The sequence below is a fragment of the Sceloporus occidentalis genome, unplaced genomic scaffold, assembly GCF_023333645.1.
Source record: "Sceloporus occidentalis isolate IW3139 unplaced genomic scaffold, rSceOcc1.0.p SCAF_6, whole genome shotgun sequence".
In the NCBI taxonomy this organism is placed as follows: Eukaryota; Metazoa; Chordata; class Lepidosauria; order Squamata; family Phrynosomatidae; genus Sceloporus; species Sceloporus occidentalis.
Genome location: NW_028316986.1, coordinates 71,531,097 through 71,548,174, shown reverse-complemented (window position 1 = coordinate 71,548,174; position 17,078 = coordinate 71,531,097). Strand labels below are relative to the sequence as shown.

The window sequence follows — 17,078 nt, the reverse complement described above, 5'->3', positions numbered from 1 at the left end:
AGTGATATTTGTTTGTAAGTATTTTCTAGCGCTTTGTGTCCCTAGTTGCATCTTCATTGTCCAAATTGCCTCTCTCATCCCTCTTTTCCCCACCGGTAAGCACCACCACCAGCAGCTCCTCCTGGGACTTGACAGCTGCAAGGGAACATTTTGAGACCTGCTGCTTCTTCATTATCTGAATTGCCTTCCCACTCTTTCCTCTTTCCACTGCTAAGCAGCACAGCCCCCTTCTGTGGTTTAACAACTGGCAGGACAGGGGGAGGACATGGAACTGTATGAGAGGGACATTTCAGTTACACTGAACTGCCTGGTCTAAGAAAGTGGCCCATGGGTTCATATAACCCACTTTTGTCAGCTCTAACTGGCAGCTGTTCTCCATAGTTTCAAGCATGATTCTTTCTTTGCCCTACCTGGAGATGCCTGGTTTTCCATTGTGGTCTTGTTGTTGTCTATCTTCAAGTAATTTCTGACTTATGGTGACCCTAAGTTTGAATGTAATATGTTTTGTTCTGTGATTGGTCACTGGAAGTTAAACACATGCTTAATATGCAGTTTAAACACCTGATTACTGAAATATGGATTTTTGAGGAAATCTCATTGCTAGGGGGAAATTGTTTTAATCATAGGGAATATGTATCTATCTCATTCTAGTTTGACCTTCTAGTTCTTGTGAAAGGCAATCTAGAATTTCTTGTTCATATGGTATGTGGTTTTATAACAACTCCAAGATTCTTTGTACTGGTCCTGTAAGTGGAACACCTTGGGTGTTACTCAAATCAAATTGCCCAACATCATTGCATTATTGCCATGCTGTTAGCATTATTGTAAGTTCATATTATCAACAGCATTATCACATGGTTATGAGTTATGCCTACTCTTCCTATGCATGGTTGGGTTCAAGTCTTGGTCTTTCTTTTGTGTTGGGGAAAAAAAAAGAAGCATCTTGACACAACACGTATTTAACATGTCTGCTACACAAGTCAAATTTCAAGTATCTGCCTTCATGTCTCAAACTGAATCTCATGTCCTCGCAAGATACTTTCAAGCTGAGTCTCCAGTCTGGGAGCCAACTTTAACAGAAAAAATAGGAGGTGGTGGAATGGAATGGTGTGGGGGGTGGAATTTCAAAAACTAGAAAATCAAGAAGACATGCACAAAGGGGCTAAACACACCAGCAAAAATAACAAGCTTCCTGGGGGCTTGTAGCTGGTGTCATACTGCCTGCCCAATCAGATGGCAGGCAGCATTTCAGTGTTTTGGCAGCATGGCGTTTAGACACTGCATGCTGCCAAAAAGCGGAAAAACTGCCATCATGCCTGCAAAGGTGCCTTGGAGTGTCTTTCTGCCATTTCTTTTTGTGTTGGGTAAAACAACAACAGACTGGCCCCAATCTGGTGCTCAAAGGGTTGTCCAGATGCCGCTCCTTTGAGCCAGTCTGTTTTGCCCCCAAGTTAGGTAAAAAGAACATAGACAATTAATCAAGATTGCATTTTAGAAGAATGCGGCTTACTCAGCACTGTGTCTGTGTTGCACATTGGAGGAGTCTTCTAAAGCTATTTCTATGAGCACCAGCTGGCAAGACTTGCTGCCATAGTGAGGGGTACATTTCTCGCAGGGGAACAGCAAATGTATTAGGCAATGGGGCTGAGGCAGAGGTTTACTGGAAGCATGTATAGCAAATGTAATCTACAGCTTCTGTAACACTACAGGTAGACAAAAAGCAGTGAGACAGAAGTGTTGTTCAAGACAGGAAAACTGTTTTACATTCTGTAACTTTCTGGACAAAGTTATGCCAACACATTCGTCACTAAATATATACATGTTACGAGCTGAGTCATGTCAGTGTGTCACTTATTGCAGAACTGAGTCCAAGCTATAGTTGTCAAAGATAGGGCCCATTCACACTGCATAATTACACTGCTACTACTCTGCTTTAATTGACTTGGTTCCATCCTATGGAATCTTGGGATCTGGAGTTTGGTATGCATAGGAGGAGCTCTTTTGCTGAGAAATCTAATGTAGAAATGTAGTATGAGTGAGCCCATTCCTAACACTGTGGTATGTAAACCTGAAATGTGTGATGAGAATAGAATGCCTCAAAGAAGCTGACAATTGGCACAAAGCTAAGTATGTTGTTGTTGTGTGCCTTCAAGTCATTTCTAACTTATTGTGACCCTAAGGCGAAACTATCATGGGGTTTTCTTTGCAAGATTTGTTCAGAGGAGGTTTGCCATTGCCTTCCTCCAAGGCTGAGAGCGTGTGACTTGTCCTAGATCACCCAGTGGGTTTTATGGCTAAGTGGGGAATTGAACCCTGATCTCCAGGATCATAGTCCAACACTCAAACCACTATGCCACATATACTCACCCATTAAACATTACATGAGTCATAGAAATGCAATCTAGAATATGTGGTACATTGCTGAGAGGACTTCATGAAGACCATGGCAGGACTAATGTTTATGACATAAGTACAGGAGATTTTGTACAAAATGAAAAGTTTTTGTGTTCACAATGTTTATTGATGTTCCTTCCAATACGATGTTTTAAAATGAAATAAAATACAAATTAGAAATAATTTTGTTATCAGAAGCAACTCATAGAACTCAGAAAATACTTATTTTCATAATGGCTGGAGGATTATGGGAGTTACATTTTAAAAAGTCAACTTTTCTGCTCTCCAAAAAACTCTTTAAGATCTTAGTGCAAAAGAAAATTCCCATGTTAATGTTTCACCAATCATAATATCAGTCCCTTTGCATTCTTCTTGACTGTCAGTGCTTTATCATAAGTGGAGTGGGTAAATCATTCCAGGTTTTACTCCAATTGCTGAAATTCTCCAGGATGTCAAACCAAGTTTTCCAAAGCAGGTTCAGTGCCTTGGGAAGCTCTTTTAAGCTTTCAAATAAAACCCACAGTGGATTCACTGCTTCATAAACATGGAAGTTACCACTGCCTCTTTCCTACTGGTTCTGCCTTGAACTGCTTCTGTATTTCCTGACAACCCATGAAAATGCATGTGCAAAATTAGTCTTAGGGCTGAGGTCTGGCCTTGCCTTACATTGGATCATAAATGAGTTTGCTGAGCATTTTGCTGACATTCAACTGGTTCCTTCTTTGCCAGACTGGCTGTTCCAGGAGAACTCTTGGATTCCAGGTACTCAACTGTTTCATAGAGGAGCATAGACACCACTAGTACAGCCAGAACAATATACAGTTTCACTGAGACACGCAAGAAAGTGCTGTAGCCAAAGGCAATGACAAATCCTAGTGATTCCCACAGGCGATAATTAGCAAATGCTGCCTCTTTGTGCTTTTCAAATAAAACTCCATAGAGAGCTAAAAACAAATGAAAAGAAACATAGGTTAAAATATTATGTTGGAGGCTCAAACCTTGATACTCATTTATATTTATAATACCCATGGTTAACACCCTTTTCTAGAAAAGGTCACACTACAATAAAAATATTTTATTACACATACTCTTTGTACCAAGGAGTTGCTTAGAATTTTATCATGTTCTTACATCATTCAATCAATTGATACATGTTGGATGTCACTGCCAATGGCCTGTCACCAGGCAACTAATAGATAGCTAGAAACTTTAACTGAAGAATGTACATGCCTTGAGCACAATCGTCTGCACTCCCTGACAGTTTAGGCCAAGATCTTATTTAATACTGCCAGATGGAAAAGCTGGGTGTTGGCAGAGCTCTCCTGACATTCTTCAGGCTGATATGAGTCAGGGGTTGGAGCTGCACTTGGTATCATCCGGCAGCCATTGCAGAGACTAGGGAAAAGGATTGTACAAGGAGGTACTTCATACCTTCTTATTCAATGCTGTTGAAAATAATTAGGCTATTATAACCCAAGGTTACACTGTCATATGTCAACAAGAGCATCCCGACTACTGAATCTAAGGCTGCAATCCTAAACTTGCCTACTTGGTAGCTGGACTTACTTCTGAATACACTTGCATCATATTATTGTTGTTGTTATTGTCTGAAATAGGAATTGTCAGAAAATTCCTATTTGAAAGGTATTATTCCCCCCCCCCCCGGGGGAACTAATATGGGACCTACATAAACTATTATTTGTGAAGCTGTCTTTTGAGAAGACCAAATGAAACAAAATCACTTTAAACTGCAATGCTGATACTGCAATATTGACAAATAGGATATGTAGATTTTCGCCAAATGAATCTTTAAAATGTAGAGGGAATGCAAGTCATGTATTTCCCATTAATATCCTTTAGGGGGAACCACAGTTCAGTTCATTTCTAAATCTGGGGATTCAATACAAATATGAAAATTGAAAGAACCCAGAATAATTTTTAAGATTGATATTGGGGGTGGCAAGAAGTACCCCAGCACAAGCAATGAGAGCAGAATTTGGTATGGCAGCTATTTCTGACCTGTGTTTAATTTGAATATTTAATTATTAGGTCAAGTTAACACAAATGTGCGACGACAGGCAACCCAAGTTATGTTTAATTGAACAAGAGAATAATCTTACATCAAACCCCTGGTTTTTCAAAAAGGTTCTTCAGTGTGGGCTTCAGCGTAATGACTATTAGAAAGACCGATACAAATGGCAGCATGTTTAAACAAAGAGTGCTTGACATTAGAGCTCAATTAGATCTAGTTGCTCTGGCCTCAGTAAAATCCTTGAAATGGCTATCAAGGGCCAAAACGCTCTTTCAGGAAGAAAAATATCTGTCTTTCCTTAAGAAAAGAGAACATCAGAAGGCTTTTGCCAAACTTCGCTTTGAGCAAATGGACTCAAAGGTGATTCAAGGAAGATACCAGGATATCCCTTTTCTTGATAGACTCTGTATATGTGGGACACCTAAAGTTGAAGATCTTACACATTACTTGCTGCATTGTCAATTATATAACAGTATTAGAGAGCAATATCTAGCTCCCATCCTCAGAAATTTGAGGGAAAGGGATGATGAAAGCAAGCTAGCTCTTGAGCCTTTTATTACTCTTAGGGTTGCCTTGTTCGCAGTGAAAGCTGCTATTCTATGGAAGCAATAAGAAGAAAAGGATCCCAGATAGAGTGTTGAGCAAATTACAAGAAGTAATCAGAGCCATATATTTTAAATTTTATAGAGATTTCTTTTTATGTAAGTTTTAACTTTGTTTTTTTTTTTTTTTTAAATAGAGATTTCTTTTTAAATAAGTTTTAACTATGTATGTTTTCTCCCGTTTATCTTGTATTCTTTGAAATTGTCTGGAGACTTATTTAATAAAGATGTATGTACCTATGTATGTTCTACAGCCATAAAAGATCTGTATAGTCACTTGCTCAAAACAGGTTGGTGAATTTCCAACTCTCTTTGGAATGATTTTGCTATAGTAAGAGCTGGGTAAAACTTTAGGATTGTAAATGGTTATTAGATTGAGTTTCTCATGTACAAATTACTATGTTTCAAAGCATCAATTTCATTTAATAATTTAATTTGAACTCTGTTCTGGGAACTGGATGACAGGATTCAGCATTTTTCCTCTTTGTCACTTCTTTCTTTTTTCCTGTGTCTCTGCTGGCATAGTTATGCCACTGGTGGAGTCAAAAGGATGTTGGCATACATGTTAAACTACAGTTTGGTTATAAATACTCAGGAGATACAAGTTCCATTCTTATTTCAAAACAAAGCAGGATCAGGCTTGGTTGTTAACTGGACTGGGGACAGCCAAGGAATATGAGGTGCTGTAAGCTATATTTCAAAGAAAGGCAATAGCAAACCACCTCTGAGCATTCTTTGCTAAGAAAACTCTACGAAATTCATGGGGTTGTTATAAGTCGACAGGTAACTTGAAGGCACAGACATACACACCAATACACCTATGTGTGTGTTTGTGCTGGTGTTATAAACAGAAGAGTTTGAACAACCAATTCTTATTCTTTGTGACCATTCTACTGCTCTTACAGATGCAAGCAGAGTTGGTCCCACGACTAGGCAGGATGAGAGCTAGCAGATTTAAGTTGTCATGAAAGATAAGTATATGGTTAGCTATTTAATTTGTTTCTATTTTTACTTCTAGTGACAGAAGAGGAGCTTGTAGGATTTTTCACTTTATGTGCCAAAATAACTTGGCTGACTTTGGCTACAACTGGGGGTGGGAGCAATATTTCCTGCTCCTCCTTAGGCAGCAAAATGTCTTGCGTTGGCCTTGGATAGAAAGCCATGTACCAAAGGTGCTTTGCATTCCATCACTGATAAGGGAGCAGATCTAATACATCACTAATGTATAATCCTACAAATGTTTTTGTTCTGAGCCTCAGATTGTTAGTGCAGAAATACTTTGGTCTTTAGGTATAGAGTTATACTTTATGTTTCAGCAAATACTACATGTCATCTCATTAATTTCCCTGCCATATTTATTATTCCCTTTTAATATGACTTTTCAATGCTGGCCCTATGATTAGTAATAAAATGAGTGAGAATAATGGTAAAATAATGGGAGAAGGAAACAACTAACATTTTAGTTACTTTTCTAGTCACTTTTAAAAGAAATTCTTAGAGGATTTTGAATGAAAATTTTCACACCATACTCACCAGTCTTAAAATTCCCTCTCAAAAAACACTTAATGAAAATGAACAAGTATCTTGAGTCAAATCTGAAAACTCTGATACACATAATGAATGGTGAATTATGCTTTAAAGGCTATTGTTGCTGTGTACCTTCACGTCGTTTCCAACTTAAGATGACACTAAGATGAACCTAGCACTAGGTTTTCTTGGCAAGATTTGTTCAGAGGAAGTTTGTCATTGCCTTCCTTTCAGGCTGAGAGAGTGTGACTTGCCCAAGGTCACCCAGTGCGTTTCATGAGTGAGTGGAGATTTGTACCCTGGTTTCCAGAGTCATAGTCCAACATTCTAACTTCTACTCCATGCTGGCTCCCTTTAAAGGCTGTAACAGGGATGAATTGGTTTTTTAAAAAGTAATTCCCCATGATTTACCCCTTCTGAAAATGTCATGGTGAACGCTTACCATTGGTCTGTGTCTGCCAGATAGCATCAGCCATTCCCCAGATGGCTGGCAATATGAAGAATACAGCAAGGTGCTTTGGGTGAGGTTTCCAGAGCAGGAATGTGATTATACAAGCAAGGTTGAGTACTGCAGCTGTTGGATGAGGAAAGAACATAGGAAAAAATGGCAAAGTACAATGTAAAGTAGAGAAGCAAGAACATAAGAATTACACAATAGTATTAGGCCAAGGGCAACATTCATTATTTCACTGCCTGTTGGGGTGGCCCAGATTATTCTAGAAGCAAAGAGCTGGGGACAATCCAACTGTATACTGTATATTGTAGGTAGGTATGTAGGTAGGTATGTAGGTAACTATACATGTCAGTTAATAAAAAAAATTAAAAAGAAAAAGTAATAGCAGCCTATTAGTGAGCAGATGATCACTGATAGCTTATTTGAAAGTTTCTGCAAATTCCCTGTTTGTTTTAGACCACCCATTCACTTTTTGGCTTATTCTACCCTACAGCAATTTCATCTTTCTTCCCACTCCCCTATTAGACAATGTATTTGAATATGAACAAATATTAAAAGTAAACCTTGTCTCATACTCTGCTAGCATGGTGTGTATATGAGTGGGTATAGAACTGATTGTTGTTCGACATCTCCCTTTATTGTTCTGCTTGACAGATCCAGTTTCCACATTTCCCAACACTTGCTCCTCAGTTTTACATACCTAGAGCAAAGAGAGCTTGTCGGCCAGTGTATTGGGAAATCTTTCCAAAGAACATGGAGGAGAGAGAATTTGCAGCAGCAAAGCAGATCATCACATAGCCAACAAAATTTATCCCAAGGGCACAGGTCACATAGGACTAGAGAGAGAAGGGAAAGAGACACACAGTATAGCATTATATGGTTATTGTTGCTGACAGCAGTTTTAACATTCTGCTTTTTGAATGACGATATCGTCTATATTTCATTCTAAGTCTTGAGTGAATATTAATGTAATGTAGACATGATCAAGAAAACATTGTTCTTTTAGTGTGTCATAAAACTCCTGGCTTTAATATATGTCTGTTGTGGTATAGTGTGGCTTAGACATGTCTACATGGGCCATTAAAACTGGTTTCCCCCTCATGTCAGATGACACAGGGCCAAAGGCCCAATTCAGGTGTGCATTATCTTCATGCAGGAAGTGCAGTTCTGCAGCAAATATGGGCCACCCCTTAGTTAATGCAAATTTTAAAAACTTACCTTTTGTTCCAGAACTTCCAAGAAAATTGGAGCACTCTGAAGTAATGCCAGGGAGTAGTTTACACAGTGTTTCGCTATGCTGTTCAGCACCACTACCACCAGTGTGAGTTGCTCCCTTTGAAGTCACAACAAGGCATTCAGCCATATGATCGATGATGGTTGAATTGTTTTCAAACTCACAGGGAGCAACTCACACCATTGGTAGAGGCACTGGGTGGCATGGCAGGACATGTGTATAGGCCACCACCTAGCATTGCTATGGAATGCTCATATAATGGGGGAATTTGGGGCAACGTCAGGGCCAAAATCCTCTGGGAGGAGCCAGGAATATTCTGGCTGTTGTAGACCACCCACGGATTTGGTTATTTGCTATGCATGTTGCCAAATGCAAAAGCAGTTGAAAAAGTGGGAAAGGGTGGCAACAGAACACATATATATAGGGAGAATGATTCACATAGGTCAGTGAACTAAATACTGCATTCAGTTTTGGCCTATTCTCTATGGAGATTATCACATGGGGGATGTCCCATTCTATCCCATCATGTTCCCGTCCTTCCTGCACAATCACAGGAAGGACTTTCACATTGGATTTGCACTTATCCTATCTGGGAAGCACAATGACGTTGATTATGTGAAAGCTTTTCACACAGATCCCATCATTATCCCACCATTAATATGTCATTAACATTGGCTGGCATTTTGCATAAACAAAAGTTCGTATTAATGCAATGCTGCTTTAATGACAGTTTAATGGTGGGATCAGTGCTACGATTTGAAAGGCTTTCGGATCTCTGTGTTGCAAATGGTTTGGGAATATGAATTTCATCCTATTTCATGTTTTTAGTCTCTCGAATCTCAACACTACTGCCATGCAGTGGCATCCTACATTGGAGTGTCACCTGGTGCAGGGGGTGAGACTTTGAGGGCAAGGCTTTAGGGGGAGAAGCCAGAAGGACTCACCCTCACCTCCCTTGCTGGCATGGCTTTACATGCATGTAAAGCCATGCTGAGGAGGGAGAAAGGGATTCACTCAGACTCTCCCTTCCTTCCCTGCATGGCTTTAGACATGTGTAAACCCATGTTGAAGATGGAGGAAGAGATGCTGTCATGCACTGTGGCACATGGCAGGGGTGTGTGAGGAGGCAGTCAGCTGGGTGTTGCCCCTCTTCTGAGGTGTCACCAAGTGCAGTCTGCACCCTCCCCACATCCCACTTACGCTACTGCCACCATGTGTTCATTCAAGTAATTCAGGTATAGGAGGGATTCCTACCTTGGTGTAGTCACCAGCAAGGAATCCTTGTTCAAACCCACTGTACATGGTCAGAGGAATCAAGAGGCACTGACGTCTGTCTGTAAGATGCCAAAATGTTGCCAAGAAAGTGGACCAAAAAGATGCTTTCTTCTTTCCTTCATTTTCCATTTGATGAACTGAGACTGGGTTTAGAAATACAGCAACCAGCACCACAGCAAGCACTCCACTAGCTGAAGGAGGAATGGATGAGTTAGAATGAAAAACATTTAAAAATGACAAGCAATTGATTAATTTCTAATTGGAGCTGAATTATAGGGTCAGATTATCTGACCATTAAGTGGGTCTAATTTAGGTCCATCTTCTAAAGCCAAGACAGTTGTGTTATGACAGCTGGAAAAAAGAACTGTGTCATTGCATAAGAGGTTGCTTTACTCTTCCAGGTCACATGAGAGTTTACACAGAGATTAGCATGGATGCACTATCCTTACATCTGTCAACATTGCCTCTAGATGAATTGGTAGTCTGAGCCTCTGCCTTCAGATTTAGTGACAGACATTTCAGAAATACATGTCAAAGGGAGAATATTTGCTAGATAACTATCTTTTACTACATTAGCAAAAGCAAATGGGTACCAGAAAACCTAGTCTGATATGACCAGAAAAAGGAAACACATTCCCATTTTGCTGCCCAAGATTTAAATGGGTGATTTTAAATGAAAATCATAATTAACATTTTTATACATTAAATGTTGTTCCAAACATTTGAAATTAGGAGCCTCCCATTTTTTTGAGTAAAAAAATATATGAGGGTGGGTTTTTGTTGTTGTTGTTGCAAATACACAATAAAAACAGATTTAGGAGGCCTTAAATGAAACTACTTGAAGTCATGCAACAACAACCACAAAAACAACATACTGTTTGGGGGATCCCCAACTTCAAAACAGCCAACATCCACCCAAACAGCCCCCAAAGCAAAAGGAAGTGACACAATATCACTTCTGTTTGCCTAGTACAGTGGCTGTGATGGGGGGATTGGCATGGTATTGTAATGGAGTGACAGGACACAACTGTCTTAGCCCCCAGACTCATCCATCAAAATTGGCTCTTGATCTATTCCATCCAGCTCTGGCAGCTTTTAAGAAAGCACTCAAGACGGATCTCTTCCGGCAGGCCTTTCCAACTTAGTTACCCTCCCCAGATATAGAGATATTGTCCCCTCATTTGTCTATTCTTCTCCGCCTATGTTTCTGCCTTTTTAAATGCTTTTAATGTTTTTAATGTTTTTATACTAGTATTGTTTAATTCTCTTTTAGCACTGGGTATGGGGGGGGGGTGGGCGGTAGGTCTAGGGTTTGATTTTTAACTTCATTGTAATTGATGTATTTTATTGTTGTAACCCGCCCGGATTCTTCGTGATTGGGCGGGCTATAAATAAATCTTTATTATATTATATTATTATAGTAGCTCAGCATCTTCCACTCCACACCAGCAATTTCAGTGGGAGGGTAGTTGTAAAAATTGTCAGGGAAAGAGGAAAACGTGAAAATCACTGGTCCGCACTGGTCCACCAATGCTTCCACCCTATCAGAATGAGTCTGGATGGGTTTTGGATTTGAGAGGCTCCAACAATGGAATTTTCTCATATTGGGATTTGAGTTACTTTGTCTGGCTTATGTTACAGCTTTAGGTGGCTTCAAACGGTCACAGAAACATAGAATTGTCAAATTAGAAGGTTGTTTAGTTCAATTGCCTGCTACTGCAAAAATCACGATTAAAGCATCCCTAAAACATGTTTGAAAGCCTTTAATAAGGGAAAGTCCACCACATTCTTCAGTAGTCCATTCCACTGTCAAAATAGTTTTACCATCATGAAATTCTTTCTATTTTTAACTGCAACCTTCTTTCTTGTAATTGTGATCCATTGGTTCAGTTTCCAATCTTTGGGGCACAAGAAAACAAGTTTGCTCCTTCTTCCACATGACAACCCTTCAGGTATTTAAGGATGGTTGTAGTATCACCTCTCATTCTTCTCCAGATGAAATGTCCCCAGCTACATTTGTGAGGCACTCCTACCTTTTGTCATGGTCCATGGGGTTTGCTTTACCATCACACTCATTCTCCTCTGACTATCTTTCAGCTTGTTGATATAAATGGTCTGTGAGAGTATTTACCTGTGTAGATTCCCAGCAGTATATAGATTAAGGTTTCTGTTGGTTTTGAGGTATTTGTCTCATCTGTTGTTGTGTTCTTGCAGTCTTCTGCACCACAACATGCCAGATCTGCTTCTGAGATGTTCACTATTCCATTTAAAAAGTGAAAAGAATAGTTAATGAGTACTCAAAATACAGGTGAAAATCAAGACCATAAGTGCAAGTCAGCCAAATTAACATAAAACCAGTTTCCAAATGATGCTTCAAAGAATACTGGGGTTTATCAGACTTTAAGCAGGATACTCTTGTTCATAGCTGTTATGGTAGAGAGAATGCAGTTTACTTATTGATTTCAAATGAAGTTGAACATGTACAAAACTTGCTGAGCCACTTGCTGAACCACATTCCAAAGTATCTTGACATGTTCTACTGATATGTTAACAGCTAAACATCAAAATAAACTAAAAGAACAAGTGTAATGTACCTAGTTTTAAAATAGTTTTTGTTAGTTATTGGTGAGTTTGTATATGTGTCATAGCCTTTTGTTGTTCACTTGCTGCCACTGTAAGTTTTTGTCTATATAAGGTTGGTCTATTTGCTAGTTCAGGATGGAACCTTGAGCTACCAAGCCAGTGTCCACCTAGTGTTGCACTGTTTTATAAACTGCTGAGTTCAGTCTACTATCAAACTTCATTCATGAACCTTACAGCATTTGGTTTTAAAAAATCCCCTTTATAACCTTCTGAATGCATCCTTTAAATAATGAACTTTGCATGAAAAGGCATAAACTCAAAGGTAATGAGAAAAAAGTTAGAAAATGGAGGAAAATGCCCCAACTCCCCCCCCCCCCCGCCACCTTTTACAGGGTTCAGACAGAGGAAGGCCAAAAGCTGATTCAGAGGCTGTTCCAAACTGCTGGTCTGCTCAATCCCTTTGCCAAGCCTTGCTCCAAATACTGAGTGCTTGATAGAAATTCATCAAATTGCCATGAACAGTATGGAAACTTTCCCTGGAAAGAAGTGATGAGCTCATGCTTGATCCAGGACAGACTTAAGGGAACTAGCATTAGATTACATTTGACATCAAGTGAGGAATAGACTGTGAAGAACAATTTACCAGAGGTTTCCCCCAAGTGTGTCTCATTTATGATTCTTTGGACTGATGGATACCAGTTGAGTGAGTCATTTCATTCTCAAGGAATATTTGTAAAATATCCCATAAAATTCCTCAGTGAAATTTCAGTCAGTCCTGCAGAGCATCCCAGCTAATAAAACTGCTATTCACACTAGCACTTATGATGAAAACGAGATTGTTGACATCCATCCAGCCTATTCTCTATCACTATCCTGGGACTGGATTTTCCAACTCTCTGTGAGTCCCTTTGAAGGAAGGTATGCATCTTTACCACAGAAATCTGATAAGGCTGAAGTGCTTTTTATTTTGCACCAAGCTGTGAATATTTCTCATTGCCTGCAGTGTATCAGTCTTGACACCTTTCATTCTTTTTGTCAGGAGACAGATAAAATTGCCTTGTAGGACCTCAACAGGCAGAGAACTGCAGTCTCAAGTCCCACGTGGGTGGGGAATTCTTAAATTTTCCAGTTAAAAGCTCTTTTACCAGAAAAACCTGAGAGAATGGACAAGCCAAAGAAAGAAAGAAAGAAAGAAAAATAGGTTTCATTCCAATGCTTCCTAAAGTCCAGCTTTCTTTTCTTTGCATTCATATTTCCTTATTAAAATATGTGCTTCCCTTACCCAAAATGCCTGAGACCAGAAGGATTTTGGATTTTGGAATATCTGTATTTGCATATTGTACATAATGAGATATCTTGAAAATGTGACCCAAGTCTAAAAACACTGCAAATGAAAATCAAACACATGTAGCCAGTCAACATCTATATGGTTAAGATGTCAAAAGTTATAAATGAGGGCAAGCACACAAGCTTGGAGAGACTGCAGCAGTTTGCTTTTGCCTGAGCCAACTGTGACATGCAAGATCCTGCCCCCCTCCTCCTCATTCTTGAGTTAACTGAATGCAAAGCAATTTTGCACTTTGAACTTACTTTGGAACAACTGAATTCTGCTGCAGACAAGGGAGAGAAATGGGAGGAGGAGAGAGAAACTGGAACATTAACAAAGCAGCTGAAAAACTGGGATAGCAGAAGATTAACTGAAACTGTCTGTGCCATACTGGCACATTGGGAGGATATGGGGCTGTCCCAAGAGAGATTTTTCTGACAAAGCAGGAAACAGCACCTCCTCACCCAGTTAAAGTATACAGCATCTAAAGCCAGTTTGTGTATTCTGTCAGAAAAAGGAAGAAAATCCCACAAACACTTTTTGTGTCTTTGACAATAAAAACTAAACAACAATAAATAGCTAACACTTTGATGCCCTTTCATAACACCAAACTCTGCTGCTTGAGTCAGCTTCCTCACTCTGCCAAATGGTAGGACTCATGCTGATTACTCCCATTGCTTTTTTATGGGGCTTGACCAGGAAAAATTCTGTCCCATGGCAGCATGTCATGAATTTATTGGTGGAGGAAGTATTTTAAAAATACTGACTACTGGAGCTGCATGCCAACACTGGACAATGTGTTTGGGTCTGTGTCATGTGGAGGTGCATGAGTGGTTGGCAGAGGTTTTTTTATGGTGCATCTACACTGTAGAATTAATGCTGTTTGACATCACTTTAAGTGCTGTAGCTCCATGCTATGGAATCCTGGAGTCTGTAGTTTTCCAAGGCCTTTTGTTTTCTCTGGTAAAGGATGCTGGTGCCCTTCAAAACTACAGATCTCAGGATTCTGTAGGATGGAGCCATGGCAGTTAAAGTGGTGCCCAACTGCATTATTTCGATAGTGTAGATCTACTCTTAGAGGTTCCAAGATCTGTAGCTGGAATCCTGTTGGTGAGATATGCAAGCATAAACTCCTGTTACGCCTATGTGGGCCACGGTAGAAGGAGGTATCTGGCACTTCCCTGTGCAATGACACCAATATATACTGCTGACCTGCCAGGCCCAGGGATGCAACCCCTCAGCTGTTTTTGTCTTGTATGTGATGGTGAATGATTAAAAAGTAGTTTTCTCTTCACTGTGGATGAAAAATAGATATTCCTTCTCCATATTCAAACATTTAAGATTGTTGCACAGTTGTTGATTTGCAGAGAAAACTATGCTTTCTTGCATAAAACCACAAGGTTTCTGTATAGAGAACAGGCTTTTTGTACATTAAGTTCCCTTTTTCCCCCTCCAGGATAATTCCTGCACAACACTAAAGGATGCCGATTACCAAGAAAACTGTGGAAAATTCTTGCTGGTCTCTTCAACATGGCAGCAGTTCCAATGATCAGGAAACACATTTTTCAACTTTAGAAATAATATTTGGAAATATTCTTTCAGTTCGTAAAGCCAGCTGATCTGTCATTGCATCCCATGGTCATTAAGTCACATGGGGAAGGCAAGAGTGTGCAAGGGGTACCAATAAGATGTCATCCATTCAGACCTCCAGAAGATCCAAATAATGATATTTAAGTTTGAAGAGATGTAAACAATTTCCTCCAACACCAGCCACTTGGCATATAGTGATTTGGTTTATTATTATTCTTTTAGACACTGAAAGCAGGGGTGGGGGCTTGTTCCTGTAGAGCTGGTCTTTATGCTTGTTACTTTGTTTGCTGCTTTGTTCTGCAAATGAGAAGGGCTGCCCAATGGCAATTCAGAACAAACATGATGAACATGCTGTTTCTTCTTCTGGGTGTTTGGATACTGTTCATTGTGCACCAACAAACACACCTGCAGACATGGGTTCATTTTTACATCCTGGAATTTTCTTTGGAATTAGCAAATACCCCACATTAAGACATTTGGTACATTTTGTGGAAGGTTTTTCTTCCCCATCTGCCTGAATGATAGTTAAATAACTAGGACAACAATAGTGAAAGCCCTGGGGGAATTAACATTAAATTAACCAAAACTATGCCAGACAGAAACATTAATATGCTTTCTAACTATATCATTGTTAGAGGGCCAGCATGGTGTACTGGTTTGAGAATTGAAGACCAGAGTTTGAATTCCTACTCGGCCATGAGAACCCAATGGTAAATCACACTCTCTCAGCTTCAGGGGAAATAAAAGACAAATTACATCTGAACAAATCTTGCCAAGAAAACCCTGTGATAGGATCACCTAAGGTAGCCATAGGCCAGAAACGACTTGAAGGGATACACCAACAACTTCATTATTGGACTGGCAGCACTTCCTGAAACACAGAATGATGAATTGCAATAGCCGACAACAAGAAAAAGGAGGTGGGGGAAGAAGCCAGAGGATGTAAAGTGTTTGGGTATGGATGCTTCGATCTTTTATTCCTACATTGTCCTCTAGAAAATGATTCCAGCCTTTCCTTTGGCTACACAATGAATTATTTGTTTTACTGTACTCTCCTAGTGAGTGCTCTCTCCCTCTCTGTCAGCTCCCCCAGTCTATTTGCTATCTCTTCCTTTCCTAGACTTCTTCCTTTTAGTGCAAGTCACTTCATGCCTCTTCTGTTTAAAAGATCACCAGTGCTCTTCTCCTCTGCAGCTCTCTAGTACAAGCAGGCATCCAATGATGCTGATGGAGCATGAGTCTGGAGCATCCAAAACAAATTGACCACAGCTGCAGTGAGTCATCTTTTTTGACCAAAAGCTGAACAGCTCATCTAATAGGAAGGTCTATTGTTCCCAAACAATGGCTTACTTGGAAAAAGGCTGGCAGCCAAGGACGGTTGCATGATCATGGTTCCTGTATCAGAATGGCAAACTTGTGATAGAAAACCATTTCATTATTCTATTCATTTTTCTGTCCTTCTTTCCTTGACAATGCGAGGGCCTGCTTTCACTGCTAAACTGACATAACCTCTCCCTTCTGTTCTGGGACCTTCTGCCTCTAATCTTTATTTCTTTTTTTAAACTGCTACTCTTCTGTCACCCCCTCAAAGAGCTAATTATGAATGCACACTTCTTTAACATGCACTTATTCTTTGAGCACTTTGTCCAGAATTGTGTCATACTGATACATGTGTAGTTGTGTCATTTTTCTTGATAACTCTATGCTTCGGCGAACAGGTGGGATCCAATGTGTCTTCCCCCAAGTGAGCAATGGAAACATTTGCAAGGATTAGGCTTCATGAGTTCCTAGCCCTGAAGCAGGTCAAAGGCACAGATCCTTGCTATGCATGTTTTTTTTAGAAGCCAGTCTCACAAAGTCCAATGGGGCTTCATGCCAGGGGAATATGCAGACTATCTGCTGCAGCCTACACAAAGACTGGACAGCAGGATGGTTCAGTGGTTGGTGTTAGAAGGGATATAGTGGAACAAAGGCTTTTAGAGTGTACATACTAGGACTTTCTGCTTAACAGGGATACAGTGATGTTACCTGTCCCTTCTTCAGGGCTCCCTCTCCCTTGT

The 17,078-nt window shown here is 39.9% G+C and overlaps 1 protein-coding gene across 1 annotated transcript; it reads right to left on the bottom strand.

Moving 5' to 3' along the window:
* Positions 1 to 2,709: 2,709 nt before the first annotated feature.
* UNC93A (unc-93 homolog A) lies at positions 2,710 to 16,408 on the bottom strand. Its single transcript, XM_089529459.1, has 6 exons — positions 16,369 to 16,408; positions 11,650 to 11,775; positions 9,498 to 9,709; positions 7,710 to 7,845; positions 6,998 to 7,129; positions 2,710 to 3,338 (listed from the first exon to the last, which is right to left on the bottom strand). The coding sequence occupies exons 1-6, from the start codon at positions 16,406 to 16,408 to the stop codon at positions 3,067 to 3,069; spliced, it is 918 nt and encodes a 305-aa protein (XP_089385585.1). The 3' UTR covers positions 2,710 to 3,066.
* Positions 16,409 to 17,078: the final 670 nt, after the last annotated feature.